The sequence below is a fragment of the Vitis vinifera genome, chromosome 15 (assembly GCF_030704535.1).
Source record: "Vitis vinifera cultivar Pinot Noir 40024 chromosome 15, ASM3070453v1".
NCBI lineage: Eukaryota > Viridiplantae > Streptophyta > Magnoliopsida > Vitales > Vitaceae > Vitis > Vitis vinifera.
In genome coordinates this window covers 19,757,626-19,785,522 of record NC_081819.1, presented here as the reverse complement: position 1 = coordinate 19,785,522, position 27,897 = coordinate 19,757,626, and the positions used below count along the sequence as shown (strand labels likewise).

At 39.7% G+C, this 27,897-nt stretch overlaps 3 protein-coding genes across 6 annotated transcripts; 2 read left to right on the top strand and 1 right to left on the bottom strand.

The window, feature by feature from the left end:
• Positions 1-18,615: 18,615 nt before the first annotated feature.
• LOC100256815 (pentatricopeptide repeat-containing protein At1g05600) lies at positions 18,616-21,134 on the top strand. The gene has a single exon (XM_002268379.4). It carries the CDS (start codon positions 18,929-18,931, stop codon positions 20,438-20,440), a length of 1,512 nt encoding a protein of 503 aa, XP_002268415.1. The 5' UTR covers positions 18,616-18,928; the 3' UTR covers positions 20,441-21,134.
• Positions 21,135-21,435: 301 nt separating this feature from the next.
• On the top strand, positions 21,436-22,666 carry LOC100261912 (large ribosomal subunit protein P1). Of its 2 annotated transcripts, none has more exons than XM_002266248.4 (4): positions 21,436-21,570; positions 21,821-21,904; positions 22,112-22,324; positions 22,432-22,666. In XM_002266248.4, exons 2-4 carry the CDS (start codon positions 21,836-21,838, stop codon positions 22,483-22,485), a joined length of 336 nt encoding a protein of 111 aa, XP_002266284.1. In that variant the 5' UTR covers positions 21,436-21,570; positions 21,821-21,835; the 3' UTR covers positions 22,486-22,666. The 2 variants fall into 2 exon arrangements, with proteins under 2 accessions (XP_002266284.1, XP_002266328.1); XM_002266292.4 differs by having other exon boundaries at positions 21,473-21,570; positions 21,794-21,904.
• A 745-nt stretch (positions 22,667-23,411) lies between these two features.
• LOC100243677 (granule-bound starch synthase 1, chloroplastic/amyloplastic) lies at positions 23,412-27,805 on the bottom strand. 3 transcript variants are annotated; one of them, XM_019225517.2, is made up of 14 exons: positions 27,623-27,805; positions 26,331-26,699; positions 26,157-26,237; positions 25,944-26,042; positions 25,729-25,818; positions 25,513-25,576; positions 25,326-25,426; positions 25,142-25,251; positions 24,824-25,067; positions 24,557-24,733; positions 24,256-24,447; positions 24,078-24,164; positions 23,853-23,981; positions 23,412-23,765 (listed from the first exon to the last, which is right to left on the bottom strand). In XM_019225517.2, the coding sequence occupies exons 1-14, from the start codon at positions 27,800-27,802 to the stop codon at positions 23,649-23,651; spliced, it is 2,040 nt and encodes a 679-aa protein (XP_019081062.1). In that variant the 5' UTR covers positions 27,803-27,805; the 3' UTR covers positions 23,412-23,648. The 3 variants fall into 3 exon arrangements, with proteins under 3 accessions (XP_019081062.1, XP_002273608.1, XP_059599275.1); XM_002273572.4 differs by lacking the exon at positions 27,623-27,805 and adding an exon at positions 27,535-27,605; XM_059743292.1 differs by lacking the exon at positions 27,623-27,805 and adding an exon at positions 27,468-27,486.
• Positions 27,806-27,897: the final 92 nt, after the last annotated feature.

Sequence of the window (27,897 nt, the reverse complement as noted above, 5' to 3'; positions counted from 1 at the left end):
ATATTTTTATATTTTTGAAAATAATTAAAAATTTACTTTAGTCTTTTTTGGAACATTTTTTTTATTTAAGTTATTCTTTATATTTATATAATTATTTCTTAAAAAATTTCTTTAAAATATAAATAAAAATAACTAAAAATAATTAAATTATCTTGAGAGCATTTGATATACAAATGTGTTTCATGTCTTTTATTTTTGAAAAAACAAAATCTTGAGACTTATTTGAAAATTATTTTTAAAATCTGTTTTTTACTTTTTATAACAAAAAATAGTTTTCTAATTTAAAAAATATATTTACAAATTTTGGATAGAAAATAACTTTTAAAGATATTTTTAATTATTCTTTGTAGAGTTTTATAAATAACAATGTGTGCACCCCGCATTTCGACTCATGCGTTTCCCACTCGATGGCAAGCTCGATTTTTATTTATTTTGAAAAATTGATTTTTATTTATTATTTGAAAATGACTTGGAGTCGCCACTTATTTTTGTTTTATTTTTAAAGGGTAAACAAAATAAGAAAGAAAAACCTTAAGTGTGACTCCTTGTTTTGGAAAAGGTGGTCTGTGAAAAACCGGATCGGGTTCGGGGGTCAGGTTACTCATCGGGAAGGTACGGTAAAGACCGTAGCACCCCTCTAAGCCCCTAAAGTCGGGTCTCTACTAATAGAATGAAACTGACGTGGCAATCAACGAGAAAGTCAATGGATATTCACCTAAATCATGCACAATATGAGAATCAGAATATGTATAGTGAATGATCAGAATAAGTGAATGCGTACCTGTGCAGCAAACAGCAACGCGCTATCATGGAATGAGGTTAGTGAATAAACACAATGATTATATGTATATCAAGGAACAGAGTAAATCGATCACACATGGCAAGTGAATCGATCAATCAGTCAATCAATCATGAAATCTCATATGTGGGGCCCCCACCAAAGCCCGATCTATCTTGCACGAATTAATCCCACAAATTCCATTAATCTGGAATTATGAAAATTACATTCATGCTTATGTAAAGTCGAGAGGAACAGAAGATTATTTGAAATTCGAATGGAATTAAAACAGTTGGAGAGAAAACCAGATTTTCTTGAAATTTATTTGAAAATTGGAGTCTTGTGAATTAAATTTAAAAATTTGAATTTTGGAGATTAAATTTGAAAGAAATTGGAATTTTTAAAATGATTTGAGAATTGGAGTCTTGAAAATTAAATTTAAGAATATGAAAAAGAAATTGACATTTTTAAAATGATTTGAGAATTGGAGTCTTGAAAATTAAATTTAAGAATATGAAAAAGAAATTGGAATTTTTAAAAGGATTTGAGAATTGGTGTCTTGAAAATTAAATTTAAGAATTGGAACTTTGGAAATTAAATTTTAAAGAAATTGGAAATCGGAATTTTAAAGAATTATTTAAAAATTGAATTTTAAAAATAAATAAATAAATAAATAAAATAAAAATAATAATGAAAAATATAATTAAATTAATGAACGAGAATATTGGAACTTTCGAAATCGGAAATTAAATTTGGAAGTCGGAATCTTGAAGAACTCTTTAAAATGGAATTTTAAAATAAATAAATAAAATAATAATGATTAAATAAATTAATGTGAATATTGGAATTTTTGGAATTAGAAATTAAAATCGGAAGTTAGAAATTTTAATGAATTGTTTAAAATTGGATTTTAGAATAAACAAATGAAATAATAATAATAATGAAAATAATAAGGATTAAATAAATAAATATGGAAATTGGAATTCCGGAAATTGGAAATTGAATTTAGAAATTGGGATTTTGAAGAATTGCTTGATGATAGAATTTTAAATAAATAAATAAATAGTAATAATAATAATAATAACAAAAATAATGATTGAATAAATACATATGGAAATTAGAATTCCGGAAATTAGGAAATTGAGTTTGGAAATCGGGATTTTGAGGAATTGCTTGATTGATAGAATTTTAAATAAATAAATAAATAAACAAGAATAATGATTGAATAAATAAATATGGAAATTAGAATTCCGGAAATTAGGAAATTGAGTTTGGAAATCGGGATTTTGAGGAATTGCTTGATGATAGAATTTTAAATAAATAAATAAATAGTAATAATGATGATTTAAATAAATTGATGTGAGAATTTAAAATTTCGGAAATTGGAATTTAAATTTAGAAATTAGAATTTTGAAAGATTATTTTAAAGATTGAATTTTAAAAATAAACGAATAAATAAATAAATAAAATAATGACGATTAAATGATTTGATGTGAGAATTTAAATTTCAAAAATTGGAATTAAAATTTATTGAGGAATTAATATTTTTAGGAAGATAAATCATACAAATTGAAAACAAAAGGGCTAACTTGAGGTGGGTAAGGGTTTGGAATGGGCTTGGCCAACCTAAGGTGTGTAAATAAACATGAGGCTTTTCATCATCTTGTTTGGACTTGGGCTTCAACTTAAGCCCACATCTCCAACTAAAACAAACAAATGGGCATGGGCCAACTTAAGATGGGAAAACAAAACAAGGGACCTTTTATCAACACAAACGGGCTTGGGCTCCAACTTAAGCCCACATCTCCAACTAAAACAAACAAATGGGCATGGGCCAACTTAAGATGGGAAAACAAAACAAGGGGCCTTTTATCAACACAAACGGGCTTGGGCTCCAACTTAAGCCCATAAGTCAAAACCTTGGGAGCCCACCAACAAGACCCACTGCCCAGAATATTAGTCATGAAGATCAAAGAGGAGGTTTCACCCATTTTTTTTAAAACTTTAGGTTGAGGCTAAACCTATCCGTATCCTTCCAAGAAGGCCATGCATGCGTCCAAACGGCCATGCATATGGGTCGTATGTTCAAGAGAGAGGGTAAGAAAGAGATTCATGGGGAGAGGAACCGTGGGATGAGTGGGAGAAGTGGAGTGAGGAATGGGTATGCATGGGGAATATGTGGTGTAGAGAGAGAAAACGGGGTGGATAAAAGAAATGGGTAAGCATGGGTGTTGATATGGCTATGGTGGTGTAATTCATGGGGCATGAAGGTAAAGATTATGGGATGGGTGCGATGGGTTGTAGAGAGAGAAAAGGTGGTGATGGGTATGTGATGGTTTAGAGAGAGAGAGCGTGGGTATAGGAGGGGTGGACTGGTTCGCATGGTTCTTCATGCGCATGAGTGGGTGATTTGGAGAGCCTTTGGGCAGCCATGCGTGGTGCAAGAGGTGGGCTATGGGTTGATGGAATGAGCAAGATGGCTTAGGCCACTGACAGTGAAAGTGGAAAGAAGGAAATAGGTTTGATGGTGGGATTAGAAAATGGGTATGAGGGATGCATGAAGATGCGGACGCGCAGTGGACGGATTGAGTGGGGAGCATTTTATCAAATATGATGAACTCATTTCATTAATTTATCCATGAGTTTAACCAATCAGTGGGTTAACATGAAAAAATACTTACCAGAATATAGTATAAAATTAACTCAAGCTCTTCAAATATGAAACCAATAATCACCAAATGAAGCAACCCAGCAAACGGAGTAGAAATCATAGAGAATGAAACATGAGAGATATGAAAAAAATAAAATATACAGAGAAAAACGTAGTAGCCAAACCTGAAAGTTTGCTCCCTTGCTTTCGCTTCCTCCCTCCTAGCTTTTTTTCCAGCTCCAGCATACACCCTCTTTTCTCCTCTTCCCTAGCTTGCCCTCCAGCCCCCGTCCTCTGCCTTTTTCCTCCCTTCTTCAGCAAGCCATCACCCACCTTCCTGTTCATGCATCAGCAAGCATGGGCTTGCAACCCCCCCTGCAGCTGATTTCCTGGGCGTAGAAAAAAGGGGGCCCCCACTTATCTCTCCTGCTGCCCGGCTCCTCTAATGCTATCTAAAAAACTAAGATCTCTGGCCCCCCAAAATGGGGGTCTACAAATATGCCCCTCTTCGGTAGAGTTCACGAGTGTAAGGAATATGAATACTGAAGTGAAAAGAAAGTGTGAATAGTGAGTGGAATGAAGTGAATTCTACCGAAGAATCAAGGAGACCCCCATAGGGACACTAGTGAAACGCAAACTCATTTAGGCTAGCAGACGAACACAAAGGCTCTAATACTAAAAGAAAAACATATCTCAAAGCGCCTCTGAAGCTACACTAAGGACTTAGGTCCCTCTAAGACATCTCCAAAAATGACTCAAAAGACCATGTCAAAGATGAGTAACGGTCGAACCACCCTGGAGTAAGAGATGAATATGCGATAAGCACCGGGTAACGAAGTGAGGAAAGCCGAGGACGAATGCAAAACCCTGAAGGTAAGATGTGCAGTGCCAGTGAATATGAATGCCAGGAGATGTGGCTCTAAATGACGAGACTGACTCTAAGCACCAAACTGAGAAAATAATAGCTCTGGAAGCCAAACCAAAAAGCTAAACTCTAAACGCTAAACTAGAAAGCCCATAGGTGAAGACCTACGGTGGTGACACAATAAAAAAAGCCCATAGATGCCAATCCATGGTGGCGATAATCTCGAAAGCCCAAGGATGAAGATCCATGGTGGTGAAATAACTGAAATGCCCACAGATAGCTGATCCATGGTGGTGATAAACCTGAAATGCCCATAAATGAAGATCTATGGTGGTGAATCTGAAATGCCCATAGATGAAAATCTATGGTGGTGATATGACTGAAAACCCAAGGATGAAAATCCATGGTAGTGATATGACTGAAACAAGGGCTCATGGATGAAAATCTATGGTGGTGAAATAACTGAAATGCCCATAGATGAAAATCTATAGTGGTGAAAACTGAAACAAAGGCTCATAGATGAAAATCTATGATGGTGAAACTGAAATGCCCATAAATGAAAATCTATGGTGGTGATAACTGAAACAAAGGCTCATGGATGAAAATCCATTATGGTGAACCTGAAATGTCCATAGATGCCTTATCTATGGTGGTGAATCTAACTGATCAAAGCCCAAGGATGAAAATCCCTGGTGGTGAATCTGAAATGCCCATAGATGAAAATCTATGGTGGTGATATAACTGAAACAAAGGGGGATGCCCTAAACAAACTGAAGGTAGGGGGGGCCTAAACAAGATGACGGTAGGGGGATGCCCTAAACAAGATGACAAGTAGGGGGATTCCCTAAACAAAACGACAATAGGGGGAGCGCCCTAAGCAAACTGACAGTAGGGGGATGCCCTATGTGATAACTCATAAAGATCGGCAAATGGGTCTGACAACCATGAAATCAACACGAGACACGGTAAACCCAAAGAGAGGGGAGTATGCCCCAGTAGAAAAGAGCTAAAGGGGGTATGCCCCGGTATGATGACTCCCAAAGATCAAGAAATAGATCAAGCAGTGGGAAAGTCTGCAAAACGTCAATGAACTCAAGGATGGGGGTATGCCCCAGTATGACAACTCAGAAAGGTCAAGAGATAGAATGAGTAGCGAGAAAGTCTGCAAAAGAGAAACGACGAACCCAAGGACGGGAGTATGCCCCAGTGTAAGATAGTAGTCAACATGGGACACAAAATGTCATCGAACAAGATGCTCTGGGATATGCTCAATGATGACGCAATGAAAATGATATGCATAGCCTCAATGAACAAACGCTAAAACGAGTCCAAACATCACTAAAACTATGCTGACAAAGCAAAACTAAAATAATGGATCAAACAACTGCTGACCGAGACCCTAGGTCTGAAATGTAAGCAAATCAAAACACGACATGTCGACTGGCAATATGAGTACATCATCACAAGTGCATCAACAATCTAATGGGCCCTATCATCATGGGAGATGTTGAACCTAATGTCCAAAGGCATGTGAAAACCTAACCAGAAAGCCCGAGACTGGTCTGCATCCTCCTCTGATCACAAGAGAAATGGATAAGGTCATGTAAGACGATGAAATATGTGGGCTCAAAAGATGTAAGGCTCTGATAAGAAGGGCGCAGGTATAACAGTGTCTAATGTAGGATGGATAGGTGTGTAACAAAGGAAAGTGGGTACCCAAATCCAACTAGGTATGCTGAGAAGACTGAACCCAGGGTGTCAACAACTCTAGTCCATCGAGAGCAGCGATCATAAACAAGAAGTGGAGTCTCAATGTCGAAATCAGCAAGGTGGCTACGCCCTAGTATGAATGCATCATCTCAGAATGGGTAAGCTCTCAATGCAGAATGACCTCTGGAAAGTAAGTGTCTGGTATAAACTGTCATCTCACAAAACATCGCCAAGACGAGTGGGTCATGCCCCAGTGTAAGCATCTCCAAATCAAACATCCATGAGAAGAGTACAACCAATCATACATCATCTGATCAAAATGAACATCTGCTCATCAAAGCCATCGTGGTAATGTGAAGAGAATATCTGACCCCCCCAAAGAAAGAGCATGTCCCAATGTGAACTGATATCTCTAAGATCAACTGCCAATGAAAGGGTTATGCCCCAGTATAGGGCAAACCCTGAAATGACTAAACTCCGCTGTATGCTCTCATAAGTGTCTGTGTCCTGATCCAATCATCTCAAAAATATGTCAACGATGATGAGAAGGCTATGCTCCTATGATCACATCAAATATATCACCCAATCATATCTCGTACTCCAATGTGAAATGAAACTAATCGCCTCCAAGGAACAGTTATGCCAAAAAAACCATCATCGATCGAAAGGGGTATGCCCCTGTGTAAAGTACACCAGACGAAATGCGTCAATCATGTCTCATGCTCCAATGTGGAAAAAGGACATCTGATATCTTCCGAGGAATTGACGTGGCTCAAAAATCCATCATCAACTGAGAAGAGTATGCCTCAACATAATGGTCATCCAATAGAAAAGAAGTCTCTGAGATGGTTATGCCCCAGTGTAGGGTCATACCATAACTCCTGGTCCATCACAATAAAAAACGCTCTCGAATCAATCCCAAGTGTCGCTCACATAAGAGCTATCAAACACAATACATGATGAGTCAAAAGAACCAGATGAGCCCAGATCACCCGTCATCGAATGCGCGATCCAAGTCATCCACGTGTACAACTGAACCAGACCCCTAGATCAACAGGGCGTCTCTCGGAAGGAAAGCATGATGACATCGAAGCGTCGCGAGGCGCAGGCCTAACTGGGTAACTCCCGAGAGGCTCCACGGAGGAAACATCGTGTCAATGTGTATCTCGTAAGTGGGGATGAGCGTGCAACTCCATGAAGATCCGTAAATCTCAACCGAAAAGGAAATATGCCCCAGTATGACATCAAGTGCGCGACAGGTCCGAAGGACAAATGTCATGAAATCATCTATCGTCGCACATGTAACACTGGTCATCCGAATCCATAACTGAATCGTGCACATACATCCAAGATGTCCTCCCAGATGGAAAGGCATGATAACATCCAAGCGTCGAGAAGTGCGGAACTAGCTGGATGGATCTCGGGGCTCCGTAAGGTAACGATCATGTCCACGCCTCAATGAGCATCCAGTAAGTGATAATGAACGTGCAAATCTGCGAGGATCCATAAACCTCTAAATGAAATGGGATATGCCCCAGTGGCATCAGAGGTATGATAAGTCAAAAATCATGTGACACCAAATCAATCATCGTCAAACTCGTGATCCCGGTAATCCGAACACAACTGAATCAGACCTATACATCAAAGAGGCGACTCCCAGAAGAAGAAGCATGACGATATCTAAATATCAACCAGATCTTAATCACCTGTCCAACGTAGAGGCTGTCAAAGATGACGTCGGATCCCACGGCCTCAGGGTGGTCTTAAGACACGGGACGTAACGTAGGCCAAGGTGATAGGGTGATAGAAATGAAAGAAAACTAGGCTCAAATACCCGATGATCAAAACTCATGCCCTCATATATGAAATGCAACATGTATAGTGAACCTCATGAGCCATGGACCTGAAGATGCCTAATGTGAATATGATATCGATAAGGAGACAAATGAAACAGGATGAACTGATAGTGATATGTGTAATGATGATGCGAAATGAGCATCGAACCTGAGATGGGTCGCTGTAAGGAGAGAATAAGATGCGAATGGAATGAGATGAATCACAAGCAACGATAAAAACGATGGCGATACAATGAATACGTGAAGAAAAGTGGTGATCGACCTAGATCAAACATGAAGCGAAGTCACATCAATAATGAACGTAATGATGGAAAGGACAATGACTCGGAGTCCTTAGGAGAAGGTCACTCATCTCTCTCACAAATAGATATGACGAAGCAATACAAATAACATGGGATCCCAGAGAGCTCACATACGAACTCCTAATGACGAACATACTCGATAAAAATGACCACAAACATCTATATACATACTCAATGATCGAGAACACTATGCACATACACACATGTGCTAATAATAATAATAATGATTTTTTTCTTCTTTTTTTTTTCTTTTTTTTTTTACATATATACAAATACGCGTACCCTGAACGTGAACAAATGAATCCCAAAGACGATATCGATAACAAATGAACACACCCCCAAGTGATAAGGCAACCCAAAGCTCTCTCCAACGAGATGACCTTCTCAAACTAAGGATCTCTAAACCAATGTCCGTGAGATAGATGGTGGAAATGATGTGACTATCCTCCATGTGATGAACTGAGGAGGCTCACCACTCAGGGTGGGGAGAATATGAGACAAACAAATAGTAGATAGGATAAAGAAGAAGAGATGAATAACACAACCAATAAGATGAGATGCAAATGCAGAGGAGCAGTGATAGGAAAAGATGATGAGAAAAACATGCCCCTAGGTCCAAGGCTCATGAAACTACCAAACAATGCATGCATACATTAAAGGGCCCCTATCCCGGTGTGAAAATGTGAGCAAGGCGATAAGAAAGAAAGGCTATAATGCGCATGCGAGGCTCAATGGGCTAGCAATGGACTATGTATCAAAAGGGAATAACAAGGTATATGGCTAACCGAAATAAGGGCCACCCATCCTGCGACCATAGTCTCAAACATAGTACCTCTTCAGCTGATCCACATTGGTTGGCTCTGAGAATCGATTTCCATCTAAATCCATCAACCATGCAGCGCCCTCTGGGGTCAACTCCCTGATGAAATAAGGTCCGCTCCAGTTGGGTCTGAACTTCCCTCTAGGATCATGTATCAATCGTACTCATCAGGCGAAGTAAACGGTGATCTCATCAAGTAATACTGCCCATCACAAGCCAACTCTCATCATACAATATCAATCCCTCTACTCACGACAAAATAAGTGACAGTCTCATCAAGCAATCGACCAATCCACATATCGTAAACCACCCAAAGATCATAAGATATCCCCCGCCATGCAAGATCAACCTTGGGCTCAAACTCCTCACACTCTACCTGGTCGAATCAGAAAGGGGATGTGAAAAGGTAGAAAAGCCGAGGATGGAAAGGTCATATAACGGTCTCAAGGGTGATGCTGTGTAAAGCTCATAATGGATGGATGTAGGTCAAAACAAAAGCAAGGTGTGGGAAGTGAACGAGGTACTGCTCTGATCATAAGAAGATATGTCACAGTCTCGAACTCCCTAGGTCAAATCTCTGATCCTAGGCTAATAGGCTCAATATCCTCCATGATAGGTCAAACCTCAAGACCACAATACGCAAGTGAAAAGACGCCTCAAGTCAAAAGTATAGCACATCATAAAACACAAGCATACGTCCATAAAGGAAAATGCATACACTGGGATAATCCGATGAGTACATCATGCAAAAGAAGGATAACAAGACAATACTCAAGAATCGAGTTATAGTCTCTAAATGTCAAAAGTAAAACAAGACTAAACAAACAAAAACATTGACTGGTCCTGTCATCACATATCTGGCCACAGAGGGAACAAAATCGGAGCGCCACCGTACCAAAGTAAGCCAATCATGAGTCAATCGCTCAAGTCAATAAGATCAGGGACTGCTGGTGAAGGGGCGTCTGCATGCATGGCCTGAGCTGAAGTAGGAATAGGAAACATATCGGACTGAGGATGCCCAAACGTCCCAGAATCAACAATGTCCTGTATGGCATGTCGTAGAGCAGTGCAACGATCAGTGTGATGTCCTACTGACTGATGGTACATACAATATAAATCAAGTCGAAACTGTGGAGGCACAGGATCTGGAAGTGCCCTAGGAGCCAGAGGAGCCAAAAATCCCATGGCCTGCAACGTCTCAAAAACTCTGCTCAGGGGTGCGCTCAAATCTGAAAAGTGTCTCCGACATCGTCGATGGGGAGGAAATCGATCCTGAGGAACTGTAACGACCGGGGGGCCCCGAAACTGGGGCGGAGGTCGTGTCGGCGTAGCCAGTGAAATGGATGAGGAATGCTGTTGGAACACTGAATGTGGGCGAGACCGTGGATGTGAGGCACCCAAAGTAGCAGGTGTCGATGAAGTCAAGTGTGGCAATGAAGACATCGCTACTCCTGGAGCTCCTCTCGATGACGATGGGTGCCCTGACAAAATGAGCTCAATCCTCTCAACCCTCCGCGTCAAATCCACCATCATCTCATAAAGAGCAGTAAGAGTAATGGGTGTGATCTCGTCCGACATGGTGAACCTCAACTGAAGAAGTCTAATCTCAATGTGCTCTGTATCATAACCATCATACCATCAATATCTGCTCGGGGACCATTCATGACACTAAAACTGTCCAAGACTCTAAAACAAACACATGCAAAAGACAAAACAAAGCAACACAAGATGCTAACACAAGATAGCAACACATAAAATGCATGATACGAAACAATGATAATAATAAAAAAAACAAAAACATATACCCAAGAAAACAACAATATCACTAAGTGAAATGAGAGTACATCATGCAAAATAATAGGACAACAAAGGTCTACTCTCGAAGCACGAGGTGCGAACTCAAAACACTAACTATAAAACAAGACTCAAATACAAAATAAAAGAGAACAAAAACTCAAACGACCAACTAACAATGTAGTCCCAAAACACACCAACAAGGTATGCAATATCAAAGTGTCTGGTGAATATCAGTGCCCTAGGTGTCCAAAATGTGATGGTATAAGCCCGAAGGAGAAGGAACTGCACGTGTGGACTAAGCTGGAAAGGAATCAGTAGACATATCTGGACCAAGATCAGTGTCTGTAGTCGATATGGGAAAGCTAACTGCACCACTGTCAATAAGATCCTGTATGGTGTGATGCAGAGAAGCACAATAATCAGTACGGTGGCCCGCCATCTGGTGAAATGCACAGAACTCATGAGCACGAAAACGCGGAGGCAAGGTACTCGGGAGTGGCCTAGGGGCCAATGGTACTAAAACACCAGTAGATCGGAGTCGCTCAAAAGCTCTATCCAAAGGCATCCCCAAATCAGAATAAGTCCTCTGATGTCGCCGATGGGGACGAGACTGCTCATGCCGTGGGATGCCAGTCGGTGGACGCTGCAACTGAAATGAAGGTCGCACCATGACAGCATGAGGATGCGTAGAAGGGTACAACTGAACTGGATGAGGATGACGATGCTGTAAAGGTGGGAAATCACTCCTGGGTATCTGCAATGATCTCGCATAGGAATGATATCCAGGTCGTCGATGCTGAAAGTCCGCAGAACATATGTCTCCATAGCCCTCAGATGATCCACCAACTCTCTTTCCCTCAGTATCTGGGGAAGGAATAATATCTGACCATAATCCTCTAGATATGCCATCATCTACATCGAATAAAGCCTGAACCAATGATCTGAAATCCTGGAATGGGACCCCTGTCAGATGTCGAGCAAACCTAGGATGCAAGCTCCTCAAAAACATGCTCATCTGATCTCTCTCGGTAGGTCGCTCAATCATCTCCGCAGCCTTCTCCTTCCAGCGAGAGATAAAAGAAGAAACAGACTCATCTGGTCCCTGTCGAAGAAACTCAAGCTCTCTACGTGTAACGCTCGTATCACCACTGAAGGAATACTGTCTCAGAAACTCCTGTGCTAAGTCCCCCCAAGTTATCCGACGAGATGACTCTAATGAAGCGTACCATCTCTGTGTCATGCCGCTCAATGACAATGGGAACAAAGCGAGCAACTGTGCCTCATCTAGACCAAGGGCCCTCATAACTGTGCTATAAAGTCTGAGATGAATACGAGGACATCCAACTCCCGTATATCTCTCTATATCAGGCATCCTGAAACCGACTGGCAAAGTGGCCACTGGCACGTCGCCGGGGTCATCCCATGAAATCATCTCATCAAGATCTCTCATCCGTCTAATCCTCTGCTCGAGTCTGTCCATACGAGAATGAGGATCCTCAATAACGGTAACTGGTGTGACCATAGGTGGAATGACGGCAGCATGATCATGTGAAACAGTAGGCAACGTCTGTGTAGCTGGCATCTGAACAGGTAGAACAGGTGGTGTCACTAAATCAGATTGCGTGTCCTCGAGCACTACATGCCTACTCGGCTGACTATCCATCCTCTAACTCAAACTGGTCAATGCCCCCTGAATCGAAACCACAAAAGCGATAAGCTAGCCAATAGAAAATGACTGTGAATCCGTCTATAGCAGCTCAACAATACGAAACAACCTCCCACTCAACCCAGGGCACTGAACCAAGACTGAGACTACAAATAGACTCCAACAAAAGAACCTAAACAAAACGACTCAAACACGACTCATACAACGACACGGGATGCAACGAACAATGACCAATGCATGATACAATACAACTCAATACATGACAGGGTGTGATACACAATCATATGGTGACAATCAAACTTTGGATAGACGATAGAATCTCTAAAGTCACATGAGTGTCCAGTGTGAGACAACTACAAATATGACTAAAGAATTTCTATCGATGATCCAAAAAATGATCGATGTGTGAAGAAAATGAATGGGATGTGAAGAACAACACTAACACGAGATCGATACCCAATCTAGACCAAAATATCCTTGATTCAACCTCCAACTCGAGCTCCATAAGAAAAAAGTGATAAGGTGATCAAGGCGAATCTCTCAAAAAAAAAATATGTGAATATGAAAATATGTCTTTCACCTTTCTGTAATGAAAATATGAGCATCGAGTCGAAAATCGAACCAAGGATCAAACAAATGATGAGGTACTGAGCCCGTGATAGGTGTGCAGTGTAAAAAGATGATCATGAACATATCCCAAAGCATCGAGTGAGTGACAACAAAGTGAAGGGGTGTGTCGAGCCAAGAAATGAGAACAAAAGCCATAGGGAGAAAACATGCTAAACTCATCGAGTGAAAAACACAAACTAAGGTGACAAGACGAAAGGTGATCCAACCAATACTCAAACTCATACCGATCTCCGAGCACTCTCAACTGGAGACTAAAAAGAGGGAATACTGGATCCAAACTGTAACCACAGAGGCTCTAAAGGCCCTCAGATGCACCCACGTGTAGGGAGGGAGTCCTAATCGAAAGATCTATGGCTCAACCTACGAGGTCAAGGTGGCTCTAAATGGATATGGGTGGATTTTAAAGATCCCTAGCAGAAGCGATCATACCCTCCGGCGGTACGCAACCCTCTGCACGCCTCTAAAGAGACGGGGCGCTTCCATGCAAGGTGGTCATCACCTCCACACATGCACTACCTCGCATCCCAGGGGGTTTCCTATGGTGAAACCTCTCACACTCTCAACACTCAATAGTCAACTAAAGTGCACAGTGGACGGTGTGGGTGCATCCGAAAACCCTAAGAAGCTAAAACATGAGAGAAAACACACTGGTCACACAAATATCCATGAAACCTAGCTCCGGGCTATACAGGTCTTCAATGATCGGACTCCTCCTGACATGAGTGTCGCTCTCCTCCAGAATGCTCCCGTGCATCGATATAGCCCATCGCTAGACCCTACTCCTAATCTCCGGCTCGGTCAAAGAGCAAACACACAGAAGGTCTCACACTTGCAATAGTGAGAACCGAGATGAAAGGAATGACCGACACCAAGAGAGTTGGAGGTAGGGGGATAGAAGTGAGACCCACATAGACAAACGACATGCAATCATGCAGAAGGAGGGCGATCATGCATCATACAGTCAAGCAGAGTACAGGATATATCACTCATGTTCACACAAAAAGCTACAGCTATCAGGATGAATAGCGATATGAACATCATGCTTCAAAAGACGATCAAGACAATATACTAGCCAGAGAATCGACATATCAAGTCAAATGATATACACCAGTGAATCCATGCATGTGAGGTGAACAGAACAATCATGGAAAAATCAGAATGACTATGCTAAGCAAGGCAAGATGATCAATCAATATAATCAGCATGTCAATGTACTCAACAAACAAGGCAATGAAGCACAGAAAAAATACCTCGAAATCCTCAACCAAAATAAATCTATCATCACAATCAGCATGTCAAATCAAACAAATATATCAATGAAGCATGAAGAAACTGGCTATATCATAATCCCCAATCAAGATAATAGACCTATACGATCAATCATGTCAATGTTCCAAGTGAAAACTCGGGAACCCTCAATGTGCAATCAAGAAGTGAGTACCCACTGATAGACTCATCAAATGCCATGTTTGCTTCATCATAAGTTCAAGCTTGACCCTCTAAAATAATCCCCAGTGGAGTCGCCATTTTGTGCACCCCGCATTTCGACTCATGCGTTTCCCACTCGATGGCAAGCTCGATTTTTATTTATTTTGAAAAATTGATTTTTATTTATTATTTGAAAATGACTTGGAGTCGCCACTTATTTTTGTTTTATTTTTAAAGGGTAAACAAAATAAGAAAGAAAAACCTTAAGTGTGACTCCTTGTTTTGGAAAAGGTGGTCTGTGAAAAACCGGATCGGGTTCGGGGGTCAGGTTACTCATCGGGAAGGTACGGTAAAGACCGTAGCACCCCTCTAAGCCCCTAAAGTCGGGTCTCTACTAATAGAATGAAACTGACGTGGCAATCAACGAGAAAGTCAATGGATATTCACCTAAATCATGCACAATATGAGAATCAGAATATGTATAGTGAATGATCAGAATAAGTGAATGCGTACCTGTGCAGCAAACAGCAACGCGCTATCATGGAATGAGGTTAGTGAATAAACACAATGATTATATGTATATCAAGGAACAGAGTAAATCGATCACACATGGCAAGTGAATCGATCAATCAGTCAATCAATCATGAAATCTCATATGTGGGGCCCCCACCAAAGCCCGATCTATCTTGCACGAATTAATCCCACAAATTCCATTAATCTGGAATTATGAAAATTACATTCATGCTTATGTAAAGTCGAGAGGAACAGAAGATTATTTGAAATTCGAATGGAATTAAAACAGTTGGAGAGAAAACCAGATTTTCTTGAAATTTATTTGAAAATTGGAGTCTTGTGAATTAAATTTAAAAATTTGAATTTTGGAGATTAAATTTGAAAGAAATTGGAATTTTTAAAATGATTTGAGAATTGGAGTCTTGAAAATTAAATTTAAGAATATGAAAAAGAAATTGACATTTTTAAAATGATTTGAGAATTGGAGTCTTGAAAATTAAATTTAAGAATATGAAAAAGAAATTGGAATTTTTAAAAGGATTTGAGAATTGGTGTCTTGAAAATTAAATTTAAGAATTGGAACTTTGGAAATTAAATTTTAAAGAAATTGGAAATCGGAATTTTAAAGAATTATTTAAAAATTGAATTTTAAAAATAAATAAATAAATAAATAAAATAAAAATAATAATGAAAAATATAATTAAATTAATGAACGAGAATATTGGAACTTTCGAAATCGGAAATTAAATTTGGAAGTCGGAATCTTGAAGAACTCTTTAAAATGGAATTTTAAAATAAATAAATAAAATAATAATGATTAAATAAATTAATGTGAATATTGGAATTTTTGGAATTAGAAATTAAAATCGGAAGTTAGAAATTTTAATGAATTGTTTAAAATTGGATTTTAGAATAAACAAATGAAATAATAATAATAATGAAAATAATAAGGATTAAATAAATAAATATGGAAATTGGAATTCCGGAAATTGGAAATTGAATTTAGAAATTGGGATTTTGAAGAATTGCTTGATGATAGAATTTTAAATAAATAAATAAATAGTAATAATAATAATAATAACAAAAATAATGATTGAATAAATACATATGGAAATTAGAATTCCGGAAATTAGGAAATTGAGTTTGGAAATCGGGATTTTGAGGAATTGCTTGATTGATAGAATTTTAAATAAATAAATAAATAAACAAGAATAATGATTGAATAAATAAATATGGAAATTAGAATTCCGGAAATTAGGAAATTGAGTTTGGAAATCGGGATTTTGAGGAATTGCTTGATGATAGAATTTTAAATAAATAAATAAATAGTAATAATGATGATTTAAATAAATTGATGTGAGAATTTAAAATTTCGGAAATTGGAATTTAAATTTAGAAATTAGAATTTTGAAAGATTATTTTAAAGATTGAATTTTAAAAATAAACGAATAAATAAATAAATAAAATAATGACGATTAAATGATTTGATGTGAGAATTTAAATTTCAAAAATTGGAATTAAAATTTATTGAGGAATTAATATTTTTAGGAAGATAAATCATACAAATTGAAAACAAAAGGGCTAACTTGAGGTGGGTAAGGGTTTGGAATGGGCTTGGCCAACCTAAGGTGTGTAAATAAACATGAGGCTTTTCATCATCTTGTTTGGACTTGGGCTTCAACTTAAGCCCACATCTCCAACTAAAACAAACAAATGGGCATGGGCCAACTTAAGATGGGAAAACAAAACAAGGGACCTTTTATCAACACAAACGGGCTTGGGCTCCAACTTAAGCCCACATCTCCAACTAAAACAAACAAATGGGCATGGGCCAACTTAAGATGGGAAAACAAAACAAGGGGCCTTTTATCAACACAAACGGGCTTGGGCTCCAACTTAAGCCCATAAGTCAAAACCTTGGGAGCCCACCAACAAGACCCACTGCCCAGAATATTAGTCATGAAGATCAAAGAGGAGGTTTCACCCATTTTTTTTAAAACTTTAGGTTGAGGCTAAACCTATCCGTATCCTTCCAAGAAGGCCATGCATGCGTCCAAACGGCCATGCATATGGGTCGTATGTTCAAGAGAGAGGGTAAGAAAGAGATTCATGGGGAGAGGAACCGTGGGATGAGTGGGAGAAGTGGAGTGAGGAATGGGTATGCATGGGGAATATGTGGTGTAGAGAGAGAAAACGGGGTGGATAAAAGAAATGGGTAAGCATGGGTGTTGATATGGCTATGGTGGTGTAATTCATGGGGCATGAAGGTAAAGATTATGGGATGGGTGCGATGGGTTGTAGAGAGAGAAAAGGTGGTGATGGGTATGTGATGGTTTAGAGAGAGAGAGCGTGGGTATAGGAGGGGTGGACTGGTTCGCATGGTTCTTCATGCGCATGAGTGGGTGATTTGGAGAGCCTTTGGGCAGCCATGCGTGGTGCAAGAGGTGGGCTATGGGTTGATGGAATGAGCAAGATGGCTTAGGCCACTGACAGTGAAAGTGGAAAGAAGGAAATAGGTTTGATGGTGGGATTAGAAAATGGGTATGAGGGATGCATGAAGATGCGGACGCGCAGTGGACGGATTGAGTGGGGAGCATTTTATCAAATATGATGAACTCATTTCATTAATTTATCCATGAGTTTAACCAATCAGTGGGTTAACATGAAAAAATACTTACCAGAATATAGTATAAAATTAACTCAAGCTCTTCAAATATGAAACCAATAATCACCAAATGAAGCAACCCAGCAAACGGAGTAGAAATCATAGAGAATGAAACATGAGAGATATGAAAAAAATAAAATATACAGAGAAAAACGTAGTAGCCAAACCTGAAAGTTTGCTCCCTTGCTTTCGCTTCCTCCCTCCTAGCTTTTTTTCCAGCTCCAGCATACACCCTCTTTTCTCCTCTTCCCTAGCTTGCCCTCCAGCCCCCGTCCTCTGCCTTTTTCCTCCCTTCTTCAGCAAGCCATCACCCACCTTCCTGTTCATGCATCAGCAAGCATGGGCTTGCAACCCCCCCTGCAGCTGATTTCCTGGGCGTAGAAAAAAGGGGGCCCCCACTTATCTCTCCTGCTGCCCGGCTCCTCTAATGCTATCTAAAAAACTAAGATCTCTGGCCCCCCAAAATGGGGGTCTACACAATGACAACTTTTACATAGATATTACTTTATATTTTAGTTTTATAATTAAAGATCTGTTTGGTAACTGTAATCAAAACCATTTTTTGTTTTTTGTTTTTTGCTTTTAATAATAAAAAACAAAATATTTTCAGAGAATATTTTTTACTTATTTTCATTTATTTTTTTAAAAATTGTTTTAAAATATAATTATATAAACATGTAGAATGTATAATGATTAAAAATATAAAAATTATTTTAAAAATATTAAAAAATATTTTAGAAAACAATTATCAAAAGACCCTAATTTTTTTTTTTAAACTTCTTAAAACATTTTTATTTATTTATAATTATTAGGAAACCATTTACAAACAGGCTTCAGTTTTTGGATCAGATTGTTGGGCTGAGACTAGTAAAGGCAGTTCATATCACTCTTTAGTTTGATTTTATAACGAGGGATTTACCATAAAACAGCGTCGTTTTATAGGTAGGCATATCATGAAAACGGAGAAAATCGAACGGTGTCGCCAACTGGATGACGTCGTTTTAGCATCCACCCAAAGACAAGGTAGAGCCGTAGAGCATCGAAAAATCGAATCGCTAACAGCAGTTTCAGAGGAGGTCTAGGGTTTGCCTTCGAATAGGAAAGGGACAAAAAGGCGGTTTCTTTGTTGTATCTTCTGGCCTCCGATAACCTATACACCGAACTTCCGGCAATGTTTTGCCGAAATTTTCCTTGGCTTTGACGCAAATTTGGCACTTTAACAACTAATTGAATGCCTGTAATAGCACCATGAGCGTAAAATGGCCGAGATTTTTGATCCCCACGCAGCTTTCTCAGATGATTCGGACCCAGAAAAACCCATTAACAGCTCTGAAAATCTTCAACGAAGCCAAATCTAAATTCCCAAATTACCGTCACAATGGGCCTGTGTATGCCACCATGATCAACGTCCTCGGGAGTTCAGGTCGAATCGCTGAGATGAGGGAAGTGATCGATCAGATGAAACAGGACTCCTGCGAGTGCAAAGATTCAGTCTTTTCGAGTGTGATGAAGACATATGCAAGAGCTGGGATGGTGGACGAAGCTGTGTCTCTATTTAAAACCCTTCCGCAGTTCAATTGCGTGAATTGGACTGGATCTTTCAACACCCTTCTGCGAATTCTGGTGAAAGAGTCTAAGCTTGAAACCGCTTGCCGTCTTTTCCTAGAGCATTCTTGTGGGTGGGAAGTGAAGTCTCGCATTGGTTCCTTGAACTTGCTTATGGATGCTCTCTGTCAAATTAATCGTTCTGATCTCGCATTGCATGTCTTCCAAGAGATGAGGTATCAATGTTGTTCGCCAGATAAAGAAAGCTATCGAATTCTAATGAGAGGCTTGTGTGAAGATGGGAGGCTCAATGAGGCCACCCATTTGTTGTACTCAATGTTCTGGAGGATCTCTCAGAAGGGTGGTGGTGAGGATATTGCAGCTTACAGAACCCTTTTAGATGCTTTATGTGATAATGGTCATGTTGAAGAGGCTCTGGAAATTCTCGGTAAGGTATTGAAGAAGGGACTCAAAGCTCCTAAGCGATGTCGTGGCCATCTCGATCTTAGCTACTGCTGTAATGGTGAAGATATAGAACGAACCAAGGGTTTAATCAATGAAGCACTGATCAGAGGTGGGGTTCCCAGCATGGCTAGCTATAGTGCCATGGCCATTGACCTCTACTCTGAACGCAAAATCGGCGAGGCCAATCAAGTGCTCGACGAAATGCGTGATAGGGGCTTTAAGCCCTCCCTTTCGATTTATGAAGCGAAGATAGCAGCATTATGTAGGTGTGGCGGAGTTGAAGAAGCTGTGAAGGTAATTAAAGAAGAGATGGTGGAGGACAGTTGTGTTCCAACTGTTAGACTGTATAATATTGTGCTGAAAGGCCTGTGTCGTGAAGGGAAATCAGCATTTGCAGTTGGGTATCTGGAGAAGATGGCTAGGCAGGTAGGTTGTGTTGCTGACAAGGAGACTTACAGCATTTTGGTAGATGGGCTGTGTTGTGATGGTAGATTTGTTGAAGCAAGTGGGATTTTGGAGAGGATGTTAATTAGATCATCCTCGCCTGGTGTTGAGACTTACAACACACTGATCAGGGGCCTTTGCTTGATGGGCAGGCAATATGATGCTGTGATATGGCTAGAAGAGATGGTTGTCCAGGGAAAGCTGCCAGCAGTTTCGGTATGGGATTCGTTGGTAGCATCTGTCTGTTCCAACATGACTGAAGCTGGTGTTTGCTCTGAGACACTTGAGAAGCTATGGAGTTCTTGATGCTATCCATTTCTACCAAAAGTGAAACCTAGGAAATGGACTCAAATGTGATATCTCACATTAGTCAGAAGTAGAAGTTCCAGATGTTATATGTGTAGGCTTGTGTTTTTAAGTCATGAAGAACTATTGAGTCTACATCGGATAATATATATGGGAAGAAGTGAGTCGTTACAATTGGTATTAGAGTTTATTCTTGGTCCTAGTGTAGACTTTAGCCCCCAGCGACCTTATAATCTAATGGGATACAATGAAAATGTTGTATCTACATGGAAAGGTGAATGTTATAATCGACATTGGTTAGGGGGAGAAGGTTTGGAGCACCTTTTCTATAAACGACTTCATTGCAAGAGTTGCTTAACAACAACAGAAGAAAAGGATGAACTTAAAAGGAGTGGAAGGAAGCAATGGTGAAACAAAGGGTTTCATAGGGAAGGTGAGAGGAAGGAAGCTGAGAAACATGAATGAGGGGTACTAGGCAGACAGAGAAAGTGATAGCACTATTCAAATCTCTGCAGGGAAGGAAGAGCCACAAAGAGCCATAGCTGCAGGCAGATACTTTCACCCCTCGTGTCACTTTGGAAGACATCTGAATGTATCTTTTCTACTTCAATGCAAATACAGGAAAATGCTAAGTTACCAAATAAGTACAATACTAAATTTCAAATCTTAGTTATTAACATGAAAATGGAACAAAGATCACTTTGCTATATCACAAATTTTCAACTACCTTCACAGCTTTGCTGATTGGTATATCTAGTGTATTTACTCTATATATTTGGAAAATATGATTTTTTGTGACATATAGCAACAGGGCAAAAACCCTTTTGATCTTGCTTTTGAAGTTGTAAGAAGGGATTCAAATCCCAAAACGGCGTCGTTGCGTCACATTCCATTTTTCTTCCCTTTCTTAGAAGACTGGGCATTGCGGGCGGCTACATCAAATGGGCTGGAAAAGCCCAGTCAGTCCCTGTAGGTGTAAAGTGGGCCCTGCTGCTTTCCCCCCGATATGAGCCCAAAAGGTCCATCAACTTGCTCCTTTAAAAACGCTTCCTCCTTCCAATGGAGCCCTAGCCCTACATTTTCACAGCAGCGGCGGAGCAGACCAGTTTCAGATCTCTCTTCCTTCAGAGGTGACTTCATCTTCTTTATTATAATGTGCATTTTTTTTTCATTTTCTCTGTTTGTTTCCTCAGAAAATAGTTTCCGCAGATATGTTCTATTTGGTTGCTAGGAAAAGAAAACAAAATTTTGAGCCTGTTGTTGTTGCTAGGAAAATGCATTTCATACATTTTCGTTTCTTTCTAACTTCTAAGAATATTATGTGGATTTGTTCTTTTGTGTTTCTATGTGAAGCCTAATAAATCCTGACAACTTCATCAGATTTTGCCCAAAACGATGTCGGTTGGAGAGCTTGCTGCCGTTTACGCATGTCTTGCCCTCCACGATGATGGCATTCCCATTACTGTATCCTTTTCTCAAACCCTAGAATCACACTATCAACCTATTAATCTGTATTTATATGTACATTTATCTGTAAAACGAATGTATATGATGTGTGTAATATGCTTCTTGGTTGGAAGATGGAAAATGGAAGTTTGTGCCCATGTGTATGTACTATAAATTCACACACATATATGGAAGATGGGTTTTCCCTTAAACAGATGGTAACAGGCAGAGAAAATTTCGACATTGGTGAAAGCAGCTAATGTTCCAGTGGAACCTTATTGGCCACTCTTGTTCGCAAAGTTGGTGGAGAAGAGAAGTATTGAGGATCTCATAACTAATGTGGGCTCTGGTGGTGGTGGTGGTGCTGTGGCTGTTGCTGCCCCTACTTCTGGTGGTGGTGGTGGAGCTGCTGCTCCTCCTCCAGTTGAGGAGAAGAAGGTAATTCATTGGGTTTTGTTATTTGAAATTTGAAGGGCATTGGACTTTTTTGGTTTTTAGGTTGGTTTCTTATTTCTCTGATTGATTTATGTATTTTCTTAATGCAGGAAGAACCCAAGGAAGAGAGTGATGATGACATGGGCTTTAGCTTGTTTGATTAGGAGCTTTTGATTTGGTTTGTCGCTAGTTTAGTCCTGTGTTAAATCTTCTTTTAGGGTTTTTATGCAGGCTAGAAATAGATTTACTCTTGTGAGAGGAAGTATCAAGAAGTCTGGCTGTTTCAACTTTTTATGTGTGTTGACTGTTTCTGGTATAAGTAATTAAAGCCAATTTTGCCTCATACATCACCAGATGTCTACTTAATATGTTTAGTTTTATAGATTTTGCTTTTATATAAAAGAAGTCTGGATGTTAGTAGATGGAGAAGGGCCTTGTGCAGCTTCAAAATGCTTTATGATTTTGATTGTAAACAAATAGATTGTTGCTGGGTTTACCTTCTATGATTTGATCCACATTTTTATGATAAAATTATCCATGTGATATCGCAATTTAAGTTTAACTTTTACCAGCTTCCTTATCTTACCTCCGTTTAAGGATTATTCCCTATGATTCTGCTGTATCATTTTTTTTGTAATGTAACTGGTTTAGTGATACCTACATATATCTTGTTTTAAAACTGGCATGTGGCTTTTAAAGATTTGGATTTCTTAGAATATAGTGCACAAGATGATAAAGTAGAGCTACAGCCCTATCCCAAGTGGGTTTAGGTTTTGGATGGTGAACTTAGTTTATTCTTGTTTGGAGATGAATGCTTGGAAGCCAGTGATATCCCTTCTGTTGTAGGTTTCATTTCTCATGAGGGCATTTTCTCCATCTCCTGTTCAGTTTTTAATTCCTCAGAAGTTCACCTTTCTTATCAGTAGGCAATTGCATGCAGGAATTCTTTGGTATGCAAAGCTTTTTATGTCAAATCTTTTCAGTAGCTTAAGCAAGATAATGCTTCATCTGCGTAGTTATGGATTGAAGTTAGGGTTGTCTCCTGAAAAAAGACAAAAGCAAGGCTAGCTTGAATTCGTGGCCAACTGAAGACTTGTAGTCCCATAGGATAAACTTTTATACACTTCCAAAATATATAATTTTCTTGTGTATAATGCTCCTCAAGCTACAAGGCCCGGCCAAACCGGGGTTGAGTGGGTGGGTGGGGGAGAGTGCTTATTGGTTCTATAGGATCTTGGTAAAAGCCACCCTGAATAGCCTCCTAAGAATGCTGATGATGGACGACAAATGAATGAATTGAGGTTGATGATGCAAATTATATTGACCCTCAGGGAGTGGCAACATTTTCCTTTGAAAGAGGAGCAATCTCTTCACCATCAATTCCAGGTTCGCTGCCAGGAACCCCCAGGCTCAGCAGCACCTCTTCCCACTTCTTGGCAGGTCCCTGTGCCATAAGAAAACTCATTTCCGGGGACATATGGCTTGATCATGTATCTTTTTTCATCAAGCAGAGTTTTCTTTTTTTGCTTACCTTCCAGGAAAGATCTTGAGCCATGCAATTTTGTACCATTTCGGTTAAAGCTGGGGTGCCATAGGTTGCAAGGGCCCTCTTGACAGAGGTTGCTACTGCAGTCGCATCTGCAGGATCCACAGCGTCACACTGAAAGATCAAAGGTTAAGACTTCAAGCTCAATCCACACCAAAATCAGCAGAAAGCTGTGTGGTTTCTGGACTAGGAGGAGATCATATCACTTACTTCCACACTGAAACTTCCCATCTGGAATCCCGTAAAGCCTTCTTTGACAGTATCAACCAGCCCACCTGTCGAGGCAACAATGGGCACCTGCAGAAGAGTTAAAATTACATCAAGAACATGTCAGGCAGCTGCTTTGAAGTAGCAGATGAAAGGAGAAATTTGTGGGTGGGGCTCATACAGTTCCATATCTCATGGCATGTAATTGAATGAGACCACACGGCTCGAATCTACTTGGAACCAGTAAGAAATCAGCACCGGCTATTATCATGTGGGCAAGGGGAACATTGAATTTCGCCACTCCTCGGGCATTGTCAGGGTACTTCTTCTCCAACTGTTCAAGCTGCTTCTCCATTGGTTTTTTGCCAGTCCCCTGGGATAAAGCAGAATGCAGCTTATGATAAAATTTAAACCTGTGTGTGTATTGGTATCAGTAGAAGCAACCTTGTCAGTGGTACTACAATGCCCTATTCTGTTCTTACAAGGACTATTATCTGAACATTCGCTGTGACGAATTGTGGAATAGCAGCTACTAGAATATCTGAGCCTTTTTGCTCTTCTAGTCTACCAATGAAGCCTATGACAGGGATATTTCTATCCACTGGCAACCCAGCTTCTGCTTGTAGGGCTTCCTTCAGAAGAAGCTTTGCCTCCTTCACCTAATAAAACCAAATTTTGAGAACCATTAGCAAACAAAGCCGGAAAGTTCTGGTTATGGAAGCAGGAGTTATTTTCTTAATGATTCATACTGTTGAAGCATCATATTTGATAGATATATATTTGTCAGTTAACGGGTTCCACTCCTGGACGTCCATGCCATTAATGATTCCTGTGATGCCCGTTCTGCGAAGGATGTTATCCAATTCCACTCCTTTTTCTACACCAGAAACTAGCTCCTTGGCATAGTATGGGCTAACAGTTAAGACCTTATCTGCTTCTAGTATTCCTGCTTTCATCCAGTTGATTTTCCTTCCCTTCACAGGTTTTTCATACCTGCAGAAATGGAATGATCATACAAAAATTCCAGTTTCATAGAAATACTTCATATTCAGCCCATTGAAACTCACCCATCTGTGAAGTCGAAAGAGCTTTTGAATTCATCTGGGAGATTGAGAAGCGAGAAGTCTGCAAAGGCAAATCTGCCTTGGTAGGCTATGTTGTGAATGCAGAAAACAACCTGGCATGGCAGTGAGCAAAACTCTGAGCTCTGTACACTGAAATTAACTTTGGCATCTGAGTGAGGCTCCTTACCTTGGCATTTCCATATCTCCCTTTGAGTCTGTACATGGTCTTCAAGTAGCAGGCTAGGGGGGCAGTGTGCCAATCATTAGCAATGAAAACAACATCTTCACCTGCATGCAGGAAGATTGAAGTATCAAGCATGAATCATTTCTTTAGCAGTAGTATCTGGTTTCAATAATCACAAGAGGGTTCCCACCATATGGTCCAGAGAAATATTTACTGCTTTTAAGATTCAAAATCCTAGGTGCTTCCAGAGCTGCCTGAAAGCCATAGGAAGAACAAGTGAAGAACAAGTAATTAACTAGTAAATGGTGTACCAAGCTGGATTTTTACGCCCATCCGTTCCATGCAGTTGTCTCCATTACGCAAAATTAAAATCGTTCATGCAACTGGAAGGACAGAGATCAACTACCTGGCATAATAAGCTAAATCGAAGTTGGTTATCCTGGAAATCCTCTCCAGCTAAAGGGCCATAGAGTTTTGATCCAGTTTTCCCCCATACCTGAAATTTCAGTGATTAGGCCATTTTTGAGTTTGTCTCGTATCTACAATCGTAGTCTATTGTCAAGCATAAAAAATATGGTCCATAAGACAAGAGAGGGATGGTAGTCCATGCAGAAAACCAACCTTCTCAAGAAACCAGGGGTGATCCACAAATACACGATCAACTCCTCTCTTGTAGCAGTGGAAGAAGCGAACCTTTTCAAATCTATCCCCTACATTTAGCTAAACACCAGAGGGTATCCAATAATTTAAATACGTAGAATGATAAAATGATGGTGGAATGCTGCTGCCTGGAAGGAAAGGGACAAATTTCTTCTCAAAATTTATATCATATACCTGAACTGTGACACCTGTATCCCATGCATCTTTGTACTGGTCGAAACGTGGAGAAACAGTCATAACACGGTGTCCATTGGCCTTAAGATGGTAAGTTGGGCTCTGATTAGTTGATTCAAGTTCAACTAGGTTTCTGGGTTAAGCAAGGAGAGGAAGGAAGGGAACTTCACTTACTGACATTGCTGGGGGCAGACCTCCAAGAACATCGCCAAGTCCACCAGTTTTGCTCCATGGACCTACCTCTGTTCCAACAAATATCAAGCTCATACCACATCCACAAATAATGCCTCCCCACGGCCTGGGATTCTCATTCTTGAACCCTTTCCTGCTACCTTTCCTTGTGACTTTTATTGTGGTCCTCTGATGCAGCTCATCTACACTGTTCAAAGCCCTTAACCCATTATGAGCTAAGATCTGAATCTTCGGCCTGAGTTTTGTCAATGTCGCCTTCTTCTCTATCCTACAAGTTGCTCCACAGTTACCATTTGAGCTTCTTGGTAGGAAGTTTGAAGCTGTCACAGTTGCCATCACTGACTTTTTGTTCTGGAAAGGGCCACAAGGAGTTAGAGAATCGGGATTTTAAAGTGTTTCCAAATGAATTTTATCACTTGAGATCCTTAATAGTTGATCCAGCACATTGACATTGGACCCACTCAATAATCAATGTGATATACATCAACAAAAACCAATTTTATAAACTGATATCTGGTTTTCATGTTCCAAACTTCAGCTCTATAAGGCATATTCAAGAAACTAATTAGTATCAAAATGCTTTCAATGGTTCACTATAGCTCATTATCATAGAGAAATACAAAAATTTTACTTGCTGGGTCTTGTTTCTTTTACCTCACCTTGTCTCATAAACAAGGGTTGGTCAGGAGTATGCAGTAGTTGTTTCTTTTCTTAGAAGCACAATAAGGAAAATGAAGCTGTTTTTAGGCTGTCTATCGAAAAACTAATAGAATTTCAAACCAATACGCTAACTGTGGAGGTTTGTATCAGCCATGTATTAATCAGATGGTTGATTATGATGATTGAAGCAAATCAGTTGGCTTCCCCAGGCTACAAATCTTGAATTGAATGACCCAAACCCTGGAGTTACCTATCATACTAGAGAATTGGACTTCTCAAACTTCAACAAAATATTGAAGCAGACTAATCTGAGGAAAATAGGATTCAATGATATTAATCCTGGAACATGTTCAAGAACATTTATGAAAATAATGGCAATGACAAAGACAATCCAACCCAAAATATGCCTGAAACAACATGAAGAAGCACAACACAACCATCAAAAACAAACATTCTCACTTGGATTAAAGTAGTTTCTATGATAATGCAGTAAGAATTATGAAAGAACATGTATGGAAGCATATACCAAAGTACAAAGAAAACAGAGTTCACAGAAGGTAAGATGCTTGAAAAACCAAGAAACCAGATGCAGAAAGCTAATATAGAGCACATACCCACACCACTAGCTGCCATTTATAGTGTTTAATCTCAGTCACAATGCACTCCACATGGCAATTAGAGAATGGCTGAATAGTCTCTTTCTTCTTGCCTTTTCTCCTTTTTGAATGGTTGAATGGCATTGCATTGCCTTCAGGATCAGTTCCCAGCTTTGGATTTCCACTTGTGGTTACCATCCTCCCTGGCTATGGTATTTCTTTGGGTAGACAAACAAATTATATTTGGCTGCATATGACGCGCACCATGAAAAATAGGTTCCTTGACCTTTTTC

What these genes read in the sequence shown, in the direction of transcription:
- LOC100256815 (XM_002268379.4), top strand. Translation starts at nt 18,929, where the DNA reads ATGAGCGTAAAATGGCCGAGATTTTTGATCCCCACGCAGCTTTCTCAG.
- LOC100261912 (XM_002266248.4), top strand. Translation starts at nt 21,836, where the DNA reads ATGTCGGTTGGAGAGCTTGCTGCCGTTTACGCATGTCTTGCCCTCCAC. An exon ending in ATGATGGCATTCCCATTACT is followed by an intron (nt 21,905 to 22,111) that starts GTATCCTTTTCT and finishes AGATGGTAACAG; the next exon opens with GCAGAGAAAATTTCGACATT. An exon ending in CTCCAGTTGAGGAGAAGAAG is followed by an intron (nt 22,325 to 22,431) that starts GTAATTCATTGG and finishes TTCTTAATGCAG; the next exon opens with GAAGAACCCAAGGAAGAGAG.
- LOC100243677 (XM_019225517.2), bottom strand. Translation starts at nt 27,802, where the DNA reads ATGGTAACCACAAGTGGAAATCCAAAGCTGGGAACTGATCCTGAAGGC. An exon ending in ATACAGGTGTCACAGTTCAG is followed by an intron (nt 26,043 to 26,156) that starts GTATATGATATA and finishes TCTGGTGTTTAG; the next exon opens with CTAAATGTAGGGGATAGATT. An exon ending in ACCCCTGGTTTCTTGAGAAG is followed by an intron (nt 25,819 to 25,943) that starts GTTGGTTTTCTG and finishes CTGAAATTTCAG; the next exon opens with GTATGGGGGAAAACTGGATC.